Below are 24737 nucleotides of genomic sequence, written 5' to 3' on the forward strand. Positions count from 1 at the left end.
CTTACACTTGGACAAACAATAACGTCAAATGCAGACTGGACAGAATTTACTGCCGACATGACGACGCGACAAGAGCGACGCGCACAGACATATTGACAAACACTTTCTCCGATCACGACTTCATGACAACCACGCTCCATTTTAAAACGGTAAGGAGAGGACCAGGGTACTGGAAGCTAAATTGTTCCCTTATTGAAATCGAGGAAGTCAAACAAAACATCAAAACTCTAATTCGCAACCTGCGCGCAAAGAAATCATCCTACTCTTCCACTCTGAGTTGGTGGGATGATTTCAAAGCGCTTATTGCGGCGGAACTGCAAAAGAACGCAGCGCAAGCAGGCCAAACCAAAATACGCGAAATCAGGCGCCTTCAACATCACCTTCACCACCTAGAAAAAAATATTTTAGCGAACGCGGATGAAATCAGCGACACGCGAGAAAAACTTTTTGATTTGCAGTTCCGTGGCGTAAGCGTGCGCACAAAACAGAAACTGCTAGAAGAGGGCGAAAGACCGTCAAATTTTCTTGTCAATCTTGAGAAGTCGCAGCAAAAACATAAGACCATATCCGAAATACGGAAAAGCGACGGATCATTGACAAGTGAGCCTGGTGAAATTCTACACTCCCTCAAAACCTATTATCAAAACCTGTTCACGAAAACAGAACTCTGTGAAAACAGTCAAACAGTTCTGGCTCACATCAAGAACGCTCTAAGCGCTGAGGAGAACCAACTACTCAACGAGCGCCTAACAAAACAAGAGCTAAAGGCGGCGCTGAACAGGTTTGAAAACGGAAAGTCACCAGGCTATGACGGTCTTCCGGCCGAGATCTATAAAACCTTCTGGCAGGATCTGGAAGACGACTTCGAAGAGCTCGCCAACCATATTTTATTCACAGAAAAACAAACCACACCATCCATGAGAAAATCCATCATATCGCTCATTCCAAAACAAGGTGACTTAACAGACCAGAAAAACTGGCGCCCCATTTCCCTCCTTGGCGCGGATTATAAGATCATAACAAAAGCTCTCGCGCTAAGGCTGTCCAAAGTGATGGGAAAAATCATAGAGCCAAACCAAACGTGCGGCATCCCGGGAAGAAACATCTTTTCAAATTTGCACCTAGTCCGGGATTTAATAGAATACGCTGAGCTTAAACAAACTCCATGCTTCATCTTGTCCATCGACCAAGAAAAGGCTTTTGACAAAGTCGATCGCTCCTTTCTTATCAAAATTCTTGAAAAATACAATTTAGGCAAGAACTTCATCTCGTTCATAACCACTCTATACTCTAACGTCTCAGCATCTATCATCAACGGCGGATTCTTATCACCTTTCTTCCATACAGAGCGCGGTGTCAGGCAGGGCGATCCGCTGTCGCTGCTGTTATACGTTTTCGTCGCGGAAACGCTAGCTCTGCTGGTCAGAGCGGATGACGGCATCGAGGGCTACCCTTTGCCTGGCACATCAAAACCTTTAAAAATCCAGCAGTATGCCGACGACTCTCTTCTTTTTGCCAGAAACGGCCAGTCTGTTCAAAATTTCTTCCGGAAGGTAAGTATCTTTCAAAAAGCCAGCGGTTCTATTATAAACGCTTCTAAAACGAGAGGTTTGGCTCTGGGCGGTTTCGAACCCGGTTCCGACGCTAGTCTAAAGGACATAGCTTGGACGAACGGGAACGGAATGAAAATTCTGGGAGTCACCTTTCATGCAAAACTATCGCAAACCATAAACTCTAACTGGACAACAGCACTAAACAAGATTGAAAAAACTTTACACTTTCTGAGACTCCGCCTGGTATCATTGAGAGGAAAAGCCTTGCTTTATAACGCTTTGGGTTTGTCGAAGGTATGGTTTTTGGCAAACACACTCCCCATGCCTAAATGGGTTGAGACACGCCTACACGCCACCATCTTTGACAACCTTTGGCAAAAACAAAATTACAACCCCGTTAAAAGAAGCACTCTTTTCCTCCCTACCAAAAGCGGAGGTCTTGGTATACTCTCACCAAAAGACCAATGTCTCGCGCTACACCTAAAAACTCTGTTTCAACTGAGACAGAGATGCGCTGGAGACACACATGACTGCCATCATCTCTATAAATACTGGCTGGCGAGCTCTTTGACAAAATTCACACACAAACACCCAGACTGGACCTTTCTCAGACAAAACGACTTTCCGAAACACTGGGACGACAAAACGCCACAATACTACAAAACAACAGTACAATACTTGACCGAACACCCATCCATATTTGACATACCTAACAAAACTTGCAAATCCATATACACAGAAATAACAAAAAACAAAAAGACAGTTGTGACTGCAGAACGCTACTGGACTGGAGTGACGAAAACAAAACTGCCCTGGACATTAATTTGGAAAAGGAACTTTACTTCGCATGCACACGGAACGACCCAAAACATACTTTACAGATTCTTACACAACAGTCTACCGACAGCGACTTTACTAACGAGAAACTCACGGCAACAATCATTCAAAAACAAAAACTGTACAACATGCGGGCGCGTAGAAGACGCGATTCACACCTTCACCCTTTGTCCTCCCTCGGTTGAAATTTGGGAATATTTCAAACACATTTACAAGTCCTTCGTGCCGAGTAGAAGAATAGAACCGGCAAATTCTATTTTTCTTCTCGACATTGCGCATTTGTCGGAGAGGCACCCGGTGTCGCGTCTGCTTCTGACGCTCACTCAGATTATAATGGGTGAGATATGGAGCGGACGCTGCCACGCGGTGCAAAGAAAAGGAAAAGTGGATTCACAAAATATCATCCGAAAAATCGTTAATAAAATTAAAGGTTTAATCAAGATAAAGTATGACCATCACGCTGAAAGAAACACATTAAACATCTTTCGCGATCTTTTCTGCCATATGGACATATTATGTTATCTTGAGAATGAAAAACTAAAAATGAACATATAAACTCACTCAAGCGGAAAATTTAAACCTCAACTCCGTTCATGAAATCTTTTAAATCTAACTCGTTCTGATCAAGTTATCTTATTTCAATTTAACTAATAAGGATATGATATGAGAAATCATATCAAAAATTCTTTATCTATATCTTCTCCTATTCTCCCAATCCTAAACAAAAACCATTTATCATATCAAAAACCATGTTCAAAAAATTTTTTTTGCTTCTTTTCTCTTTTCTCCTTACCTCTTCTTTCTCTTAACATTTCTTTTCTTTTAAAAAAAAAAAAAATAAAAAAATAAAAAAATAAAAAAATAAAAAAATTTTCCACTCCAACATCAGACAGAAATATTTATTATGAAAAAAGAAAACCTTGTAAATATAACCTTGTAAATAATATTTATGTATATATATAAAACACGCTGAAAACTGTAAATACTTTTAAAAGCAAATATATAATAAAACAAAAAAAAAAAAAAAAAAAAAAAAAACATGTCAACTCTTTAACTGTCGAATTTCGTTAGTTTCGGGGCTTCGGGAAGGGCAACCACAAATGTACAAAAGCGAAACATCGTCTTCGGACGCATCAACCATTTATGCACGAGCACGAGATCAGCCAATCGACCAACTCGTACTTACTTACAGTGAGAAAACGTTAGATAGCGGGAAAAAGCATACTTACCTGACGGTGAAGCAAACCTGATCAACATGGGGCTTCTTCCAGGGTGAGGCTTTTGCATAGCACTTCGCCTGGGCTGACTCTGGGTTGACTGCGATTACCGCTAACGTCGGTAACTCGACCGTACACTTTCTGGCTGTGGGGGCCTGCGTTGGCGCTCGCCCCTTTCTCTTACGATGCAATCAAAAGCATCGCTTCTCGAGCCTAAACATTAGGCTCCTAAAGTAGACGCAATGAGCGCTCCCTTTTTTCTTTTTTTAACTGCAGGTGCTGCTGCCCAGTTCCGGCTTCTGCAACTTTTGCCAATTTTCTTTCTCCGTTAAGTGTTACATTACAAGAGCATTATGGAGCTAACTTCTTACGGAGATTAAGTTTCCTTTGTGTTTATAGAATACCAATGGATGGGTGCCAATAAGGTCACGTGCGTGCACACTTTCTATTCATGTTACGCTGGATCCGCGCAAAAGTGAGGAATTTGGTACATCCACGTGACCTATGACGCATTTTTACCAAACTCTCTTACTTTATTCTCCCTTAGGTTATAGTTTATGTTCAATAAAAATGGCTGCCGAGAATGGTTTTGCTTTACACTTTTTCTTCGGAACTTCTGATTTGCTTTGAATGTGCATGCACTTCATTGGAGAGGTATGTCTTTATGCTGTCTACTAGTGTAGTACTATCTTGTTTTGGCTTCCTTGTGGACCCAACCCTAACGTTTGTTCTTTTTTGGGAAGCACCTTAGCAACCCCAAAACATTGAACTTAAAATGTTGGTCAACTAGCATGCGTGTTCGTTTTTACCCAATAGCAATAGTCTCAAACACGGATTTGCAGAAATAAAAGGCACACACTCACACACGCACTTCAAGCTATTATTTTGTTTTCGCTAGGGCAAAACAAAAGCCTACGGCACCAGGAGTTCCCAGGCGGTCACCCATCCAAGTACTACCCTGGCCCGACGGTGCTTAACTTCCGTGATCGGACGAGAACGGGTGTTATTACCATGGTGTTTTGATTGCGGATAACGTGTAGGTTTTTTAATATATATATATTTTTTATTTTGCTTTATAAAAATATATTATCTTTCTTCCGTCGCTGGATCCTCTTATTGTCTGTGATTGTTGACTTTCATATTTGCGGATGTATGTATAATAATTTATTTATTTTCGTTTTTGTATGTTACATATATCTGTTTTTTTTTTTATTTCAGATAGATTATTATTACGGTTGTTTCATTGATTTTGTTTGTCATTTTGTGTATATGTTTTCTTTTTTTTATATATATCTTTTTTTCATACTTTAACAAATATACCTAGCCTTTTTAATCTTAGTTAGTCTTTATTATTTTGTTTAAGTTTTATTAATATTTTCCACGGTTTCATTATCTTTTTTGGCTCACTTTCCTTCTATTTTTTGTTTTACTCATTACCATTTTGGTCCCTGTCATCAGCTTTATTGTATATTAAATTTTCTTGTGTTTTTTTTTTTTATTCTTGTGTAGTTAAATAGGTTTCCTCTGTTAGTTGTTTTTTTGTTTGTTTTTGGTAACACTATTATTACTATAATCTTCTCTTTCAATTAGATAATGATTTTGCTACTATTTATCTGTCTTCTCCCTATATATATATATATATATATATATATATATATATATATATATATATATATATATATATATATATATATATATATATATATGTATATATAGATATATATATATATATATATATATGTATATATATATATATATATATATATATATATATTTATATATATAAATGTATATATATATATATATGGATATATATATATATGTATATATATATATATATATATATATATATATATATATATATATATATATATATATATATATATATATATATGTATATAGATATTATTATAGATATATATTTATGTATATTTATATATATATTTATATTAGTTGGTATTCAATTTCTATTATTTTTCCATCATAAGTATGCAATATAGATAATTAATGTTTTACTATTTGTCTTATTAAGCAGCATCATTCCATATTTTAATCTAAAATTTTCATTCTCCCTTTATGATGTTTTAAGTTCCATTATATCATGAAAAAGTTTTAAATGATTTGGTTTAATATTTTAATTTTAGCGGAGTCTATTTTTAAGTAATGATGAAGAGAACTTCCACTAAATTGTAGTTGGTTGGTCAAAGGCTAGTTAGTTAGGTATGTTGACTTACCAAATGTATTTCTTTCACAATTCTCTTATTTTGTTTTTGACATTTTTGATTTTTATGTATTTATATTGTTTTTAATTTAAATACGCTATAGCGAGTAACCATGTTAATAAAAGTGTTGAATAAGAAAGACCTTTAATTCTGTTGTTTTTAATTTTTTTTGAACAATCACTTTAGAATGATCTTTTTTTGTTCAACTTAAGCATAATTTTGTTTTACTGTTAAGAAGTTTTGATTTTTAAGTATGTTTTTAGCACTTTTCAACCATTTAGGCAATTTTTATGTTGCCTATATTTAGATCATCTGAAAAACTTGGTTTTTTTAAATTCTGTGTTACTCATATGAAAATATAGGTCTAATAAAATATTGGTCTCAATACTTGTTCAACTAATTTTGTAATATATTTCAACTAATTTAAATAAAACCATGAGTGACGCCATTTCTGATTTGCTGATTTCTACATTATATCTGCATTAGGTAAATAGGCTAAATTTGCAGTTTTAGACTTCCAGGTGCAGCTGTTTAGAAATATCAGTTGGCACCCCTCATTACCTTGAACCTTAAAACTGACAACTTCAAAGCCTCCAAACTTTTTTCTGATTTTTTTTTATGTGAATAGTTTTTCTAAAACTGTTTTCTGGATTTTTTTGTCTCAAAAGTTTTTCTTTTATTAACTTTTATCATGTACGAAAAAAATCTCAAAATTGGAAAATTTCTGAAAAAAATGGTATAAAATGACAAAATGAATTCATCAACAGCTTCTTACAGTTTTCTTATTAGCTGTTATTGTCTGCAAAAAATAGGTGAAATATAAGCTTTTTTTTTTTTTTTACAGATATTATGGGTTCATTTTATTTTAGAGGCAGTCTTCATGAAATCACTTGGATACAGCAAAGTAACAATGCTGTAAAGGCATGTTTATAGTACCAGATGAAAAGCTTTGTCCACAATTCAAATATAGATTAGCATCAGGTGAAGAATCAGAAGTGGGTAAGATGAAGATTGAAGATGATAAAGAGAAAAAAATTATGCTAGAGTCAACAAGATAATTGCTCAACAGTACTTTGTGTGAACTTGAAAAGTCTCCTATAAAAGTTTATCCAGTGAAATCCTCTAACGAAACTTCATTTGGGAAGAGAAATTTAAACTAAATTGAAGAAGCAGTTACTAGGAAACTTGCAACTGTTCTGAATATCACTGAATCTGATCTTAATGCACTAGATAAGATTGAAGTTCCAAAGGAGATTTCAACCAAAGTTGATGAACTAGACTACCTTGTTAACTGCATGAAATGATAACCCTTTAAAAACTTCTACCCTTTAAAAACCCTTTAAAAATTTCTTAAAAAACCCTTTCAAAATTTCTAACAGATGACAGCAACTTCAAATTTTGACATTAACCTTAAAATCTTTGTCTGTCAGAAAAGAAGCAAATGAGTTTTCAGTTTCCAAAAGCAAAATTCAGAAGGGAATTTTTTTACATGAGCAAAAAGGCATCATGACATACCCTGATGTGATTAAATGTGACAGGCTCTCTGACAGGTTGTTGCTGTATATTTTTTTGTCAATATTTTTACCAAAGTCATTGAACCCTATTTTGACACTTTTTGGGGATGATGTTTTATGAGAATTATTCTATTTGAGGATTTCAGCACCATTTCCCTCATTGCCTTTTTTTTATTTTAGTGTAGAATGAAATACAAAGTTGCAATGAGATCATTGGTCATTGTAGAAGGGCAATCTTGGGAAGAACAAAACAGGATATTGTTATGGAATTTTGCAGTTTTGCAGTTCTGCTTGTAATGGAATAATGAGGCAAGGAAATTGTTTTTTTAACATATCAAAACACTATCCAACTGACATAAGTGCATTTCTCTAACTGTAATTGTATCAGATTTCACTTTCAATTTTTGGGTTAGAAAAAGGTTACATTAAAAATTTTTTGCAAGGATGGCCAGAATCACCTATAACATGAATATATTTATGAGCTTCTAAAACTTGTTTAATAGCTGAGTTTGTAAAATCTTGTGAGTTGTGAACAGTTCTAGGTCAAGTTTGCTTCTTGTATTTTGTTCAAGTCAGACTTCAGATTTGAAGTCTGACTCCTTTTCTGACTTGATAATTTTGTTATTGTTGTAAACCAAATATATCTCCCTTTCAAAAAATATAAAGGCAGTTTTAGAAAAAGTTGATTGTATGCGAAGAAAATGTATTCAGAAGTAGAAGTGAGACAATCATAATGGATGAGTGGCTTTAAAATTCTAGTATTCCAATTAGTTTGCAAGCAAAACAGTATAGTTCAAAGGAATACTGTCAGTCTTATCATCAAAATTTGGGGTGAAGATAATAGATTGGAAAGAAGTTTGAGAAATCTAGAGAGTGGTCTACTAAGTTTAAAACTTGTCAAGTTGGAAAAATGTAAATCTAGAGTTCTCTGTTTTGGATATTCAAAAAAAAATTATTGCTCCCAAGTTGATAATCCAAGAAGTCAAAAAGAGGTAAGACTACAAGTCATATAGGAAGCAGAAATTCTCTGGAAGTTCCCAATCGCAGTTCAGGTAAGGCCAAAGGAATCCAAAAGTGCATTACAATGAATGATGAAACCTACTGAAACTCATCTGTTTGATGCCAGCAATTTTATGCAATCCCAAAAGGAACAAAGCCTAATTTTTTGCTAAAAGCAATTTAAACCAAAAAATTTATCAAGAAAATTGTAAATTGGCAACTCATCTGTTCATGTGGTTTCAAAACTCAGCCATTTTTTCATCTCCAAAGTTTATGTTAAAGAATGCTTAACAAAGCGACTTATGCCTATGATCCAAAAGCATGATCATCCACCCATTCTCTGGCCTGATGATGGATCTTGCCATTACCAAGAAGTGTAATCGAATTAACAAAAGTGTAATTGTATTAACAAAATGGTGTCAATATTTTTCCAAATAACATGAATTTAGCACACATGCCACCACTTTGTCCAATTGAAAAATTTCAGGCAAGTATGAAATATGAGCTGTGTAAGAAGGGCTTAATACAGTAAACATCAATAACACTGCTGAATTTGGGGTGTGGCATCACAAAATTTTATTAAAATTGTTTTCCAAAAGTTAATGTGAGGTGTCCACACTAAATTGAGAAAATATCCTGATCAGCTCAGCTATCAAAATAAGCATGGCAAACTGTAAATTTATAACATAACTTATGGTTAGTCATTTGAAGTGTTTACTAAAAAAAAAGTTAGAAACATTTAAAGTGAAAGTGTTGTCAAAAGATTGACAAATAATAAAAAACGTTTTAATTAAAACATGTTATAATTTTTTTACATATGCACTGGTTCTACTTTCAAAAAAGTTGGCTATTTATGGGCAAATAGTAAAAAAAAAATGAGGGCTACCAAAGCTTTTTCTAAATACCCTATAATTCATGTTGTTTGGTTTTTATGAAAAAGATACAAACTTTTATCATACAAAAAAGGATGTGTAACAACAATCTATGAAATTTCCACCTTTATTTAGAATTGTTAAGACCTATTGGGGAAAGTCATAAAATTTCCTTGATTTCATATAACTAGAGATTAATTTTATATAACTAGAGAATTTTCATATAACTAGAGAATTTTCAGATGTTGGTATTTCTCAGCGTCTATCTTAATAGACTCAGTGTGCAAAGGTGGTATTTCTGTAGTTTTCAAGTTCATTTTTTGTGACAGTGGTTCATAGCTGTCAATTCAACTTGAGTTCAATTTTAAGGTAGGAGTACAAAAATCTAAAAGTCATGTTATGCTACTAAACAGATTGGTATGATAGGTGGATGTTATATAAAATATATTCTGTGTATTACTTAAAAAAATTTACCTATGAGTTTGTCATTTAATATAAAAGCTATACTGAGATGACATTTTAGATTTGTTTCTACATGCGTGTTAATATTTGTAGATCTATTAACAAATTAACTTGAATGAAAGATTTCTATATCAGATTATCCAGTCAATCAATCTCAATGATAAAGTGCTCCTAATTTTTAACTTTTGATAATATTGAATGAAATAAACCTAATCCCAAAGTTTGACTTACTTTCTGTGTTTCTTGAAATAATAAATGAGTTGCACACAGCATCAAAGTCCACCATTTTCAAGTTGTAAAAGGTACTACTAAATTTGATCTTTTTTTCAGAATTCTGCAAAAAAGTTACAGAAATTAAAATTATTACTTCATTAATCAGCAAAATCATAATCAGCAAAAAAAGTTTGAAAAAAGTTGAAAATAAGTGGAAAAATTTGTTCCTGCATTGTTTCAGGTAACTTTACAGCAGTGATGAAAAAAAAAGATCTCTTTTAGAAGTAAATGCTTTGATTCTCCTTCTAATTATTAGAAACCTTTGTGTATGTTTAAGTATTTTGTATTGAGTATTTATTTGTGTATTTTTTGAGATCATCAAGTAAGGCTAAAAAGGAATTGGTACTAAATTAAATACCAAACTCAAAGCTTTAGGATTTCAAAGGATTTAAAAAAGTGAAAATTTTAGAAGGCATTTTCAGAATAAGTTGAATTTCTAAATCAGAAGTTTAGAAAACCAAAAAATTCTCTCTTTGTGCTGAGGAAACTATCAATTCCAAAACAATTATTTTTACCTCAATAGTTTTTTTAGACACCAAAAATATTTATTATGTAAATCTTTTTCTTTCCTTGAATTTAGATAAAGATGAAAAATTTAGCGAGATTATGGTTGAACAAGCATCATCTGACTGGATGAATTTTGCTAATGTCATTTATTTGAATGAGTTTTACAATATAGTAAATTTTATGTCAGTTGTTGATAAATTTCAATTGAACTTGGAAATATTTCTTTGTAGGATTACTAAAATAAATTGATTGAACTATGAGGAAGGGATTGCAAACTGTCTTTATGCTCTAAAAATATTTGATATTTTGTTGGGTGTAGCATTAAATGGTAAGAAATTGAATTTTATTTCTGTGTAAATAGAGTAACTTCTTATCTGTACAATATTTTACTTCTACAAAACTATTTCACAGAATTTCTATAGTTTCTAGCAAAATGTTTTCAATTACAATTAACTTTTTAGTTCCAGAATAATAAATTGTACACTTTTTTCTTTTAAAACTTTTTTTGTAAATATTATTTAACAGAGATAATTAGGATACTTTGGTTGCATTTTGTGTATTTATTTATAAAAAGAGATGCTCATAGAAATAGCACATCCCACAAAAAAGATTCTTTTAATTACATTTAGTAAACAGTGTTTCTATGTATTTGATTTTAATGGCATTTCTTATGACAACTTACAAGTTGGAACTTGCATTATTATTTGGATGTACATATAACAAAAACCATTGTTGTTAAATATTGTTGTATAAAAGTGCTCAATGAAATATCACATGCTAAAGGAAAATCTCTTTATTAAAAATTAGGGTTTTTCAATAAAATTCTGAAGTGGGAATCAGAAGAACAAGGCATTGTAAATATTATTTGTAATGAACATTTACTTTTCTTGTAATTGAACATGGGGCAAAAGAAGCATTGCTCTGTTGAAAAGAAAAAAATGGTTTTAAACATATTAACAAATGAAGTTAATATTTCTAGAGTTTTGCATCAACTAGGGTGTTCTAGAAAATTGGTTCAAAACTGTCATAAACATATTAAAAATGCAATCCAGTGATGATAAAATTTGACAGCCACCACTAAGAAAAACTTCAACCAATACGGATGACCAAATTATTATGATGCCTTAAAAAGATCCTTTTTTAATTTCTCATGAGATGAAAACCAAAATTGAAAAACAGTATCACATAGTTATGTCAGCCCCAAACATTCATGATTGTTTATGAGAAGCCAGCCTTTGAGGCTATATAAGCAAATTTAATTGCTTCCAGTATGATGGGAAAGTATACATTTGGCATCCTATGAAGCAAGAAAACAACCCATTATGTACTCTGAAGATAATGAAGTACAGTGGGGATAGTATTAAGGTTTGGGGAGCTATTTCCTGGCATACTATTGGTCAAAATTGATGGAAATTTGGATCAATACAAATACAAAGATATATTGCAAAATTTAATAAAACAAAAAATGTATGCTAATGATAACCTACCTGTTACTTGGATTTTAATGCACAACAAAGGCCCAAAGTATGCTACAAGATCTGTTAAATCTTGGTTTGAGGAAAGTAATTATAATAAATTATAATTATAATAATAAATAAAAAGTTAATGTTTTAGAATGCCCACCCAAAGTCTTGATCTAAATCCAATCAAGAACTTATGATATTTGGTTGGCTTAATGAAATATATAAACCTCAAATTTAAGGTTTACTTATTTCATTAAGTTTTGGGGGATGTTGGAATACCAGTGCTGTCAAATGAAGTCAAAAGCTTGTTACTTAAACAACTGAAAATGATGTAAAATGATAAAAAAATGATTATTTTTAAATTTAGAAAAAACAGTTCCACTTCAAATGGAGTTGCAATATGGACACGTGAAGAAGCTGGTGAATGTTGGATTTTACCAACAACTGCCTAAATTACTAAAAAGCACTTTCCTGTTGACAAATATCTCCTGGTCTACGTAAGTAAGCTTGGTAGGTCATATGAGGCCTGCAGGCAACAGGTTTAGTACTGCTGGTTTAAGTGTATGACAATTTTTGTCTAAAATGCTTTGATTTTCCAATAACTTAAATAAAATTCTGAACAGTGTAGAAATCAAAGTAGTACTTTTATTGATGACTTCAAAACAGGAAGCTTAGATTTATCTACCTTCTATTCAAAATAATTGTATTACCATCTTTTTTTTTAGTATGATTCTTTCTATATCCAGTTGAAACTGATCATTGTTAACTCAATTGCATCTCTTATAAATCCAATCCTTGAAGGGCAGCAGTAAAAAGGTATTTTAAAAATAGTTTTTACATCTAGAATCAGTGCAACTTAACATGACTCTTAGGTTTGAAATTTTAAACTTTTTTTTGAAAAATAAGCAAAACTTTTATGTAGGACATTATTTAAAAGCGATACTACTTTTTTTAAGGTATCATTTGAACACAATTCTTTCTTTAATGGTCACTTGTAGGTCATGCAATTATGTCAAAGATTGGTTTGTTGTTAAAGCTCACACAAGTTTGGTATTGCTGTTCTTATGAGTAGATTTGAACTTTTATCATTACTATTATTTTGTTACACTTCTTATACCATAATTCTGTATGGTATATTTACTTTAATATAATATTATTACTTTGATATAGGCTGGGATGAGTATTCATTTATAGGTCATTACAATTCAGCTGTACAACGTAAAACACAGTAACCAACATTTTTATCAAAATTTACTTTTTTATATACTCTTTGATACCAACTCATGCAGAATTTTTATGTAATATCCTCTTTGGAAACAGGCAATTATATCAAGAGTTACCACACAGTAACTACAACATTTTATTCTGATAAATAAAAAAAACAATAACAAAACCCAGTATCTACACGAAGTTGTAGATAATGTGTTTTGAATTTGTTATGATTGTAATCTGCCAAAAATATATTTCAAGCGTAGTGAAATTCAAACTCAAAACACAGTAACTAACTACTAGCAACGACTTTTTTTTAATTCTTAAATTTTTACATTAAAATTTAATGGAAAAATTTAAGATTTAAGTTTTAAGACTTAATTTAAGTTATTTAATAACTAATCGAAAAAAGAATTATGGACTGGGATCACAATTATCCATTACCAAGACGCATAAGTAAGTTCTCTTAAGTAATTACTTATTATTATATTATGTTTTTACATTAACATGTAATTCTATTTTTAGTCGACAACGTTGAAGATGATTTAGATCCTGATTTTATTCCTATTACTGTTAATGAAGGTACTAAATGTTTTATACACAGTATTTAGTTAGTTGCACAACATATTAACACATCATGTTATATTTTATATTAGTGTTTATTATATTTTTTAGTTGAAGAAGTTGTAAATGTTTTTAATGACAGCGACTTTGTTCCAATTACTGAAAATCAAGGTACTGAATAATTTATATACACTATAAATTTATTTATTAATATAAGATATTTACATGTCACATCATTTTGTATACTAATATTTATTTTTTTTAGTTGAAGAAGTTGAAGAGGATTTGGATGAAAATGACTTAGATCCTGATTATATTCCAATTACTGAGCATTATGGTACTAAATAATTTATATACACAACAATGCATTTGTTAATACATCATATTTAAATGTCACATAAAGTTGTATACCAGTATTTATATTTTTTAGTTGAAGAAGTTGAAGAGGATTTGAATGGAAGTAACTTTGATCCTGATTTAACCCCAATTACTGAACATCAAGGTACTAAATAATTTATATATACCTACAACAATGCAGTTGTTACTACATCATATTTACATGTATACAAATATTTAACATATTCCAGATAATCAACTTATTGAAACTGCAAGGAAAAAGAAGAAGTTTAGTCAGGCAGATAAGAAAGCAGTATTAGAAGAAAAAAGGGAATTAAAAAATGTTAATGCCAAGACAAAACATCCAAACCGTTCTCTTACATGCCCTGTAGAGTGTAGAAATAATTGTAGAGACAATCTATCCACTGATCATCAAAAGTTTTTATGGAAAACTTATTGGTCTCTAACAACATATGTCCAGAGGAGACAATTTTTAGCAAAATGTGTAATAATTACATCTGTAAAACGTCAAACAACAGCTGAGGGTTCTGTTCATAGTTTTAAAAAGTCACAATCCAGGATTTACAAACTTCCAGACTCCAAAAAAAAAAGAAGTACAGGTATGTAAGACCACTCTTCTAAACGTTCTTGGCTATACAAATGATTCTGTTTTAACAGAACTAGTTAAAAGGATGAATAGTAATTTTTTAATGTCATCTGTTACTGAAAATAGAGGACAGCAAAATATTAAAAAATGTTTACCCAAATATATTGTAGCTGATCATATACGGCTGTACAAAACATCTGTAAGTCATTATCGGCGACTTAATGCACCAAATATAATGTACTTGCCTTTTGGACTAACAGTAAAAGCCATGTATGATGATTTTCGCTCTCAACATAAAAACTATTGCTCTCAAGAGTTTTATAGAAAAATCATAAAGGATTTAAATATATCTTTAAGAAATCCCACAATTGATAAATGTGAAGATTGCTATACCTATCAAAATATAATTGAAAATTCTACTGATGAGAATAAAATTAGAGATAATATTACACTTTTAGAAAACCATAAAGCCAAAGCTGTAGCAGCAACGTCAAAATATAAGGAAGATTCTAAACTGAGTATCGAGTCAACTTGTATCTACTCAATGGACTTACAAAAAGCTATATTAATTCCTAATATGCCAGATACTAAATCTAATTTTTTCACCAGTAGACTAGTGGTATTTAATGAAACATTTGCTCAATTAAAACCAAATGCCTTATGCCACTGTGTACTTTGGCATGAAGCCATTGCTGGGCGTAAAGCTGAAAATGTTACAGACTCAATATTGACTTTAATAAGTAACCAAAGAAATGTACAAGATTTTATTTTCTGGGCTGATAATTGCACTGGCCAGAACAAAAATTGGACCTTATACACGGCATTGGTATGTAACTTAAATTCAACAAATTCCTTATTTCAAAATACAATATCAGTAACAATGAAATACCTAACTAAGGGTCATACCCATATGACTGCTGATGGGGTCCATGGAAATATTGAAAAAAAAATTTTTAAAATTAGGCATATATATGACTTTGAAGACCTTAAGAGTTGTATTTCCCAAAGCCGAAAAAATTTAAATATTTTAGAATTGAAAGATTTTTATGAGTGGCAAAATAAAAAAAGGACTACCAATGTAAAAACAGAGACATTGTGTGGATTTAAAATGAACAGTGTTGTTATGGCTAAATTTTCAAGAGGATCAACTTGTATGGAATACTGGACAGATTTTAATGGAGAGCCAAAGACTTTGGACTTCTTACAAAAAAAATTTTTAAAAAACATTAAAACATATGCCCCTTAAAAAAATTACTCAACATAGAGGAATTAACCTCAATAAAAAAAAAGGAATCGTTGACAAACTTGTTCCAGTAATCCCAGAAAACAGGAAACATTTTTGGATAAATCTTCCAGTGTCTGTCACTTCAGAAGATTTGGTTGATGAGATGGGCATTGGTAATGCTTTCATAACTTCTGATTATGAATAAGACTTGATAAAGACTGAATATGGCTTAATAAAGACTGAATAAGTACTTTACAATTATTTTATTATGTTTTACTATAATTTATTTTGTTTATACTTGTTGTTATTATTATATGAAACTGTAAAAATTGTTCTACCTGAAGACTAGGTATTTTCAAATTATATATTTTATGCAATAAAGAAAGTGATACATATTTGTTTTCATTTTTGAATTTTATTTTAAGTGGTTTTTTCTAGCTTTCACATAATTTTGTTAAATCTGTCATTTATCTGTTATTCTTTAGTTTGAAACCAGTAAATTATGCAATTTAGTATGATAATTGTTAGGTTGAGATTAAAGAAAATTAACAAAATACAGTTTGTGGTAAGTAAAAGTAAATGATTCATAATACCAACAAAATGTGGTGCTTTAAAAGACTAGATTCAACCACTACCATGTGGACGTTACTTACTAATTGAGCATTTAAATAGAAATTCAATATTAGTTTAAGTAAATTAGTGCGAAATAAGCATTTGTTAATTGGTTATTGTTTTGAACTTTCATACAAGTTTGTGTAAATACTCCACTCATAAAACAATTTTAACATTTGTTAGTTCATTGGAGTATTTAGACTTTATTCTAGGAGGAATAGGGCAACTCGATTTTTCGAAATAACTTTTTAAAATATTATCATTATATTATTTATCAATATTATTAATATATTAATGATAAATTTTTTATAAGAAAACATTAATAATAATATTATTAAAGTAATGTAATATTATTAAAACATTATCTAAAATATTCAGATAATGCTAAAATATATTTATTTTAAAAAATTCTATATCACAAATTACATCAAACATGCTTACCTTTTGTATTATTTTTAAACCATTTGTGTTTTCATACTGTTTCACACTCATTGTAAAAATATCTCTTTTACTTTGGCAATATATTTGTGGGTTAAAATAAATAATTACAAAAAAAATCGAAATACGAAAAAAATATAAATATAAAGGTAAGTCAAAACCTTTTATTAAGATAATTTTATTTAAGCATTTTTATTTATTTTTTTTTTAAAATAAATAAATATATTGAAGCCTTTAAAAATAGTTGCTAACATATTTGTACGCAAAAAACCCTAACGAAAACAAGCGCTTCATGTTTATCTCTTACACCTAACAGTTCTTTTTGCTGAAAATCTTAAAACACGTAAAAGATGATATTTTTTATTTATTTTAATGACACATGGGAGCGTTTTACAAACCTTATATTAGTACTATAACTATCCCCGGTCCTCTCTAACAAAATTTTAGTTTAAAAGTGAGGCACGTTTGTAGCTTTTCGCCCATTTTCTAGTTCGCGCTTAATTTTGTCTTTCTTATGGTTGAAATTAAGCCCTTTGCACTAATGCATATTTAAGCATTGACATTCATCTGTTAATTGGAAAAGACCTATCTGGTGGGATCCCAATGTATCAAAAGGATTTGTCATGGCCAATAATCCAGACCCCACCCTCAGTATAATGGCTAAAAGTCTAACAATTGGATTTGAATTTTATTTACATCAATGGGTATGTAGTTTAAATTTCACTTCAGAAAAAATTTCTACTTAATTCAATAATAATATTTCAATATTAATTTCTGCTTCTTGCTGAACAATTATTGTTAATTCACGTGATAAAATTGATATTTGCAAGCTATACTTCATTTTTCTTAAGAGTTTGTAAAAAAAAAAAAGTGCTAACACTAAAAATTGTAGTGCGCCAAAATTAGTTTTTTAACTAACAGATTAAAAATCGTTTTTATGAAAAAGTGAATTTGAACAAATTCACAGACTTAAAAAACATAAAAGAAAGAAAAGAAAAATAAGCAGTTAATTACTAATTAAAAATAAGGCATCTTATTGCAGCGCGCGGTGAATGACTCCACAGCGTCACAAAAGTAGGAATCATGGAGATTATCCCGTGCACTTTTTGGCTGGTCATGTTCAGGTCCTCTGACCAAGTCATGTAATTAAAATACTTAAATCATTCATGATAATAAAAACATTTTTTCCTCCTTTGAATTACAATTTAGGACTTTAAATTAAAAAAAAAAACAAAAACTGGATCTTAACTTTTCCGCATTTTTAAACCTTAACATTTGTTAATCTTTTCAAAATCTTTATTTCAAAATCTTTATTTCAAATGCTTTATAAAAAATTCCTTTAAATGTTAAAAATAAAATGTAATTGAAATATATATTCAAATATGTTCATATTAAGGTTAGCTGCGATCTTTGTAAAAGCAGTTTTATTGATTTATCATGAAGCTCCGATTTGATTTCTTCTCCTCTTCTTCTTTGTTTCTAGAGAACGGATCAAAGAAACAAAGGAAAGTTATTTTCAAGTCCAGGTTAATGTTTAACCAGAAAGTTTTCCTGGAAAAAGGCTATATATATTGAAATCTAAATTACAGGAGTTGCAAGCCTCCTAAATAAATGTAATAAATATTCAGTTAACAATAAATAAAGAGTTAGAAAATGGATTTCTATTGGGAACAGCTCTTTTGAAGTTGCATAAAATCAGCAACAATTTTGAATTTGAAGCAATAACCATAACTCACAGGGCAAACAGTTTTCGTAAAGTGTTTATGTTAAGAAATGAAAATTCAAAATTTAGATATTTTTTAATTTAGTTTTTTCGAATTGTAATTCGAACAGTTAATTGTTTGTAAGTTACAAAAAGGGAGATTGCGATTTTGAAAACATCACCATTTTCCCATGCGGCAAGTATGCTGACCTGATTCAGCAAAATCATGTGAAAATCTACTTGTGCAGGAGTAACTTCTTTGTTTATGAGTATATTTTTTAATTAAGGTCTGAAGTTCCCGAAAAACGGTTTTTCGGTTCTTCGGTATTTTTCGGGGAATCGAAAGGAATCGAAGGTTTCGGTTCTTTATCAGAATCGGAATCGAAATTTACCGAAATTTCGAATCTTGCCTAAAATAAGGAATCGAAAAGAACCGAAGTTATCGGTTCCTTATCAAATTAGGAACCGAAATTTACCGAAGGAACCGTTTTTCGGTAATTCCAATCCTTTTTTTGCTTAACTTTTTTCAAATTAAATCAGAAAAAATGACGTCATCAAGCAGTTTTCAACAAAATTTAATAAGAACATTCTAATTAAAGATGAATTACTTTTCTTGGTTTTTCATTTCTGAATTTTTTGTTTTTAAATATTTTGGTTCAAGCAAGTTTTTCTAATTTAGAATTGTTTTATTAAGATTTGTAATGAAAGAGATCATGCTTTTGATTCCTGTAGATTCCTAAAAATTTCAATTTTATCAATAAAGTAAACTTTTTTTTTTTTTAAGTTTGCTTTTTTCACTAAAGTTTCTCTTTTGATTTTATTTCATGTTAACAAGACACTTTGTGCATTTGGTTCGCATTTGATAAAAGACTTCCTTCTGATTTCGACAAATGACAAATCAGAAGAAAGTCTTTTATCAAACATTTGATAAAAGACTTTCTTCTGATTTGTCATTTGTCGTAACCACTCCTTATATCAAAGCTTATTCAGTTATCTTAGGTTTGAACCTAAGATAACTGAATAAGCTGGTAAAATGATGGTAAAAACATTTATCATTATGGTAAACTTTTTGGAAGAGCATCAAGTAAAGTGTTTTAGTTTTTCAATTATTTTCAAAAGACACCTTTACGATTTTCTTTGAAAACATTCTCCCTAGACTATTTTACCTTAATATTTTAAGCTTTTGCGTTTAGGTTAAGTGACACCTACTTCATTACTTTTAATTTCTTAATCATTTGCCTTCAGTTACTTTTATTTCTTTCTCAAATATTGTTTAAATCGGGTCGTTGATGAAAAATGTATTCTTGCGTTTCAAACATAACACATGGTGAGTAGGGCATCCCATATTTTTCAAAAATCACCTTTTTTTACCATAAACACCAGACCCCAAGCATTTTTTTGCTCAAAGGTATATAAATGTAGGATCTGTCGAAAAAAACTGATATTATAAAGTTTTCATTTGCAAAAATGGACTTTATTGCTTCATTTTCCAGACAAAAAAAATAGTCTTTGGCGAAAATAAAGTTGTTGCGACCACAATAAAAAAACCATCACACTTCTTGATAAAATTAAACTTTTTAACAAACGCAAAACATAATTTTAGAAAGAATACTTAAATAAAATTATCTTTGTGGGGAATTATTTAGATTTTCCCTGAGACACTAAAGAGTCACTTTTTGAACTTGAATATATATTTTACATCTGACTGCGAATCAAATATTTTACAAAATACACACTCTTTTTATATACTTTTACAATCGCGTCATTTTCACACATTTTATGCATTAACAATTAAATACCTTAACACCTAAAAATATTAACACCTTCAAACACGCCTTCACACAAACACACCTTCAAACACGCCTTCACACACCTTCAATTACGTCTTGAAGACTTTATTCACGACACCCTCCCCCGATTAAAGCTGAGACTTCGGCTGTAATCAGCTATCTTCCATCTCGTCTTCCATGATGTAATTGATCTTTTGTCTTGCATCCAATTTCGCCAGTCTCGTTTCTCTTTTCAAGGTATCCTCTTCGGCTCTGGTTTCCAAATTCTCGTCCAATTCGATTTCGCTTTCTGCCCCAAAACTCATTTCCAAGTCACACACTAACTGAATTGGTCGTTCAATTACATAACCATTTCCCAGTCGTATTTTAAAGCCACGAATAACTCCATCCTTCCCTTTAATGTTGTTTTCAATTCGACCGATGTTGAGAAGTGCCTTGTCCTTCACATCGTCTTTAATGAGAACCATGCTTCCGACACCTGGGAGTTTTGCATTACCTCTCTTTTCCTTTGCTTGTTGTCGTTCTTCCATTGCGTGCACGTACTCGTTCATCCATCTTTTCCTTAAGTGATTCTTACAAGTTTTCACAAACTTGACTCTCCGGAGTGCACAATCGCCCCTTGTTATTAAATCAATATCTTCTTCAAGCAAGATTGCAGGTCTCCCCCTCATTAATACATTTGGCGTCAATACTTGATTATCGAATTGGTCACCTTGGTAACATAGTGGCCTATTGTTCATAGCACATTCCACATCCAACAATACTTCTTCCAATTCAAAGAAGCTCAGGATGCCCTTACCGATTGTTTTTGACAAACTTTTCTTCATTATTCCAATTAATCTTTCAAACAAACCTCCCCACCACGGCGCTCTTGATAAATTGAACCTCCATTTTATGGCTGTAATAGCAAGATAGTTTGCAAGATTTTCATCCTTCTTAAGTGTTAGTAACCACTTCCCTGTTGCCACAAATGTCCTTGCGTTATCACTAATCATCATTTGTGGTGGTCCTTTTCTCGCAACAAACTCCTTTAAAATTCTCTGAAATTCTCCTGCCGATAGATCATGACAAAGTCTAAGGTAGACAGCTCTTGTACATGCGCATGTAAAGAGTGCAACATAACATTTTTCGACCAACTTTTGTGGCGTTTTGTATTTTAGCGGACCAGCAAAATCAACACCTGTAACCGTAAACGGTTCGATATCTTCAGTTCTAAAGCGTGGCAACATTGCTCTCGTTGGCGGTAAAAGCGGCTTCACTCTATATCTCTTACATAGATTACATTCACGAATGACCTTTTTTACGGCAACTCTCAAATTCGGTATCCAAAATCTTTCTCTTATGCTATTCATTTTATCTCCTACTCCCCTGCGTAGCGTTTTTGCGTGATGATGCTCAATAATTCTTAGAGTTAGTTGGAATCCTTTTGGTACAAATATCGGATTATACCAAGAGACTTTTCCGTGACATCTCCAAAGCTGTTTCTCATCCTGTTTAAGTTCCACATCGGACTTTATTGCAACAGCTTCTTGTAGTAACTTAATGTTCATTAACTCCGCTTCCATCATCTCCTCAGCTTTTAGCGGTCCTGTTATTTTTACTTCATTTCGACAATTGTATATAAACCTTTTTATAAAGGATGATATTCTTATGATCTTCCAATACTTGTGTTTACTCAATATTTCTTTAAATATATTATGTCCCTTTATTTCTTCAGTTGCCATACCGACGTTCTCTTTCACACTAATAGTTTCACATGATGCATTCGGCGCTTCGATTATTTCTGGTTGGATTGGCCAATTTTCCTTGTGTTTCAACCATATAGGTCCATTTAGCCACAAGCTTGATAATTTCTCAGGACTCACTCCTCTTGTTCCAAGATCACTTGGGTTTTCTTTTGTTGGGACATATAGCCATTTTACTTCTCCATTCAATAAGATCTGCTGAACTCGGTTCCTGACAAACTGTGACCAACTGCCCCTTTCTTTTAACCAGTAAAGTACCGCAGTACTGTCAACCCAATGATATACTTCAATGACATTATACTTGGTTAATGTCTTCCTAACATGATTCATTAACTTGCTCAAGGTATGCGCTGCTACCAGCTCAAGTCTTGGAATACTAAGATCCCGCGGTGCAATCCGTGCTTTTGCTACAAGTAAGTTGCTTGTTTTTGAATATTGATGACTCACTGCAACGTAGACGCATGCACATACTGCTGATTTACTTTCGTCTGAAAATCCATGGAGCTCCATTTCAATGATTCTTCCAGACACGACACTCCGCGGAATTGAAATAGTTGTCTTGATGTTTATTGCCTTGATCCAGGTTTTCCATTCTTCTGAAAGTTCATTTGGAATTTGTTGATCCCAACCGAGTTTTAACAAGCATATTCGACTGTATAGTAATTTTCCAGTGATTAATACAGGTGCACTAAATCCCAATATGTCAAAGACACTGTTGAGAGCTGATAGCATTTTCTTTTTTGTTATTGCTCCTTTATTTCCGATAGTGATGCATGCCGTATAGTCAACCGATAGTTGATCCGATTCTTTGTTCCAAGGAATCCCAAGTATTTTTGTTGATTTAGCCTCAGCGTCGCTTTCCAGATTGCTGACGTTGCTATGCCATTTGTGCAGCTGGAACCCAGCTTCCATTAAGATTTGCGTTGATTCATTTTTAAACCTGATAAGTTCTTCTTCTGTTTCTCCACCTGCCTGTATATCATCGACATAAGTATCTTCTTCCAAAGCAAGCACCGTTTTTGGATAAATGTCCTTGTATTTTGATATATGCTTTTTAATCGTGGCGCCAAGAATGTAAGGACTTGAACTTGAACCAAAAATTACCCTTGTAAATCGTAACTCCGTTAATTCCATTTTCTTTAAGTCCTTATACCAAATTAAGCGTTGTGCGTCTCTATCCATTTCGTGTATTCTAATTTGTAGAAACGCCTTCTTCACGTCAGCTAACACGCAGAGTTTATTCATCCGATTTCGTATGAGTATGTCAAATATCAAAGGTTGCAGCGATGGTCCCACTTCTAGACAGTCATTTAATGAAGGTGATTGAGCGTCTTTCCTAGCTGAACAGTCATAAACTATTCTCATTTTCGTTGACTCAGCATTTTCTTTGATTACTGCTTGATGAGGAACGTAGTGAATAATTTCTCCCGTAGGTTTTTCTGGTGCCATTTCCAATATTCCCTCATTGATTTGTTCCATCATTATATCATTATACTGTTCTAGTTTTTTAAGTTTTTTCAATCGAGTTGTTACACTGCCCAATCTTTTTAGAGCCAGATTTGTGTTGTTTGGCAGTTGAACAATACCCTTTTTCCACGGCATTCTGGTTTCATAGTAACCTTCGTCGGTTTGATGCAGTTTTTCGCTGAAGTCTTGGTGGAACATTGACTCACTGTTTGTGTCTGATAATCCAAGTACTTCTAAACTACACATTTGCTCAAACTCATCACGACCAGTGTTCAATAAGAAACTTTTCTCAATACCAGAACTCAATTGTGTTCGTCTCTTAGAAAGAGTCCATCCCAACATAGTTAATTCTCCTCCTGGATCTTTATCCGGATTTTTTCCGAGAACTACCGGTTCCGTGTTTTTTATACGTTGATAATCAGCAGCACCGAGTATAATGTGAACAGGTTGAAGTTCGTCACTCCCTTCATCATCGCTAAATTTCAGTCTCCTTAGTCTTGCAAAATGCTTCTTAACATCCTTAATCATCGGATTGGGTAAAAAGGTGAGTGTTTCTTTTTCTGAGTTGGTGCATTCAACCTTAATTCGAAATTCCGGTATCGTTGTTGATTCTATCGTAACGTTATAGATTTCCACACGCTTGTCCACCGTTCCATAGAGCTGTTCAATACTTTTATATTCCTTTCGTGTAGGTTTCAGCTTTAGTTTCGTAATCAAGTTTGTACATATATAGGAACTTCCAGCACCCGTATCCAACATTATCCTTGCTTTTTCACCATTTACTTTTGCAATCACTGTCGGGTGAATAGTTGTACTTGCATTTAGCACCACTCCCATGGTTTCTTTTTTATTTTCCATTTTACCATCCATCGTTGCGTTCCCATCTTGACAAATGGACGTGTGATGTTTTTTGTTGCACTTTCTGCATCCTCTTGATTTACAATTTGCCGCCGAGTGTCCGTAATCAACGCAGTTATAACATAATCTTTTGCTTGTTAAAATCTACCTGCGTCTTGCAACAGTTAGCACTTTTGTACAATCCTCGCTTTTGTGATTTTGTAACCCACAGTAGATACATCCATGCTTACCACTAGTTGCCATGATTTTTTTGTCATAAAGACCG

The 24737-nt window shown here is 32.2% G+C and overlaps 4 protein-coding genes, 1 non-coding gene and 1 pseudogene across 8 annotated transcripts in view; 3 read left to right on the top strand and 3 right to left on the bottom strand.

The window, feature by feature from the left end:
- The window catches only part of LOC149876508 (uncharacterized), a 96857-nt gene that overhangs the window by 1869 nt on the left and 70251 nt on the right, over positions 1-24737 (top strand). The window lies entirely within an intron of this gene.
- On the top strand, positions 3612-3783 carry LOC149876509 (U1 spliceosomal RNA). Its single transcript, XR_016448689.1, has one exon. It is a non-coding gene; the product is annotated as a U1 spliceosomal RNA (small nuclear RNA).
- Positions 4169-16253, top strand: LOC145183184 (uncharacterized). Of its 4 annotated transcripts, none has more exons than XM_090075173.1 (13): positions 4169-4607; positions 5752-5827; positions 6701-7379; positions 7524-7652; positions 10687-10784; positions 12287-12416; positions 12645-12735; positions 12918-12987; positions 13654-13710; positions 13804-13863; positions 13958-14029; positions 14123-14194; positions 14280-16253. In XM_090075173.1, exons 8-13 carry the CDS (start codon positions 12984-12986, stop codon positions 14654-14656), a joined length of 642 nt encoding a protein of 213 aa, XP_089931299.1. In that variant the 5' UTR covers positions 4169-4607; positions 5752-5827; positions 6701-7379; positions 7524-7652; positions 10687-10784; positions 12287-12416; positions 12645-12735; positions 12918-12983; the 3' UTR covers positions 14657-16253. The 4 variants fall into 4 exon arrangements, with proteins under 4 accessions (XP_089931299.1, XP_089931298.1, XP_089931297.1 ...); XM_090075172.1 differs by lacking the exon at positions 4169-4607 and adding an exon at positions 4711-4757; XM_090075171.1 differs by lacking the exon at positions 4169-4607 and adding an exon at positions 4711-4757 and having other exon boundaries at positions 6701-7652.
- Positions 4517-4635, bottom strand: LOC149876510 (5S ribosomal RNA; annotated as a pseudogene).
- On the bottom strand, positions 20555-21529 carry LOC145184952 (uncharacterized). Its single transcript, XM_080060731.2, has one exon. The coding sequence runs from the start codon at positions 21398-21400 to the stop codon at positions 20555-20557; it is 846 nt and encodes a 281-aa protein (XP_079916857.2). The 5' UTR covers positions 21401-21529.
- LOC145191556 (uncharacterized) lies at positions 21559-24484 on the bottom strand. The gene is made up of 2 exons (XM_080068675.2): positions 21698-24484; positions 21559-21582 (listed from the first exon to the last, which is right to left on the bottom strand). Exons 1-2 carry the CDS (start codon positions 24482-24484, stop codon positions 21559-21561), a joined length of 2811 nt encoding a protein of 936 aa, XP_079924801.2.

This window comes from Hydra viridissima, unplaced genomic scaffold (genome assembly GCF_058129835.1).
Source record: "Hydra viridissima isolate aposymbiotic clone 2 unplaced genomic scaffold, HvirCarnegie_v1 scaffold_19, whole genome shotgun sequence".
Taxonomy (NCBI): Eukaryota; Metazoa; Cnidaria; class Hydrozoa; order Anthoathecata; family Hydridae; genus Hydra; species Hydra viridissima.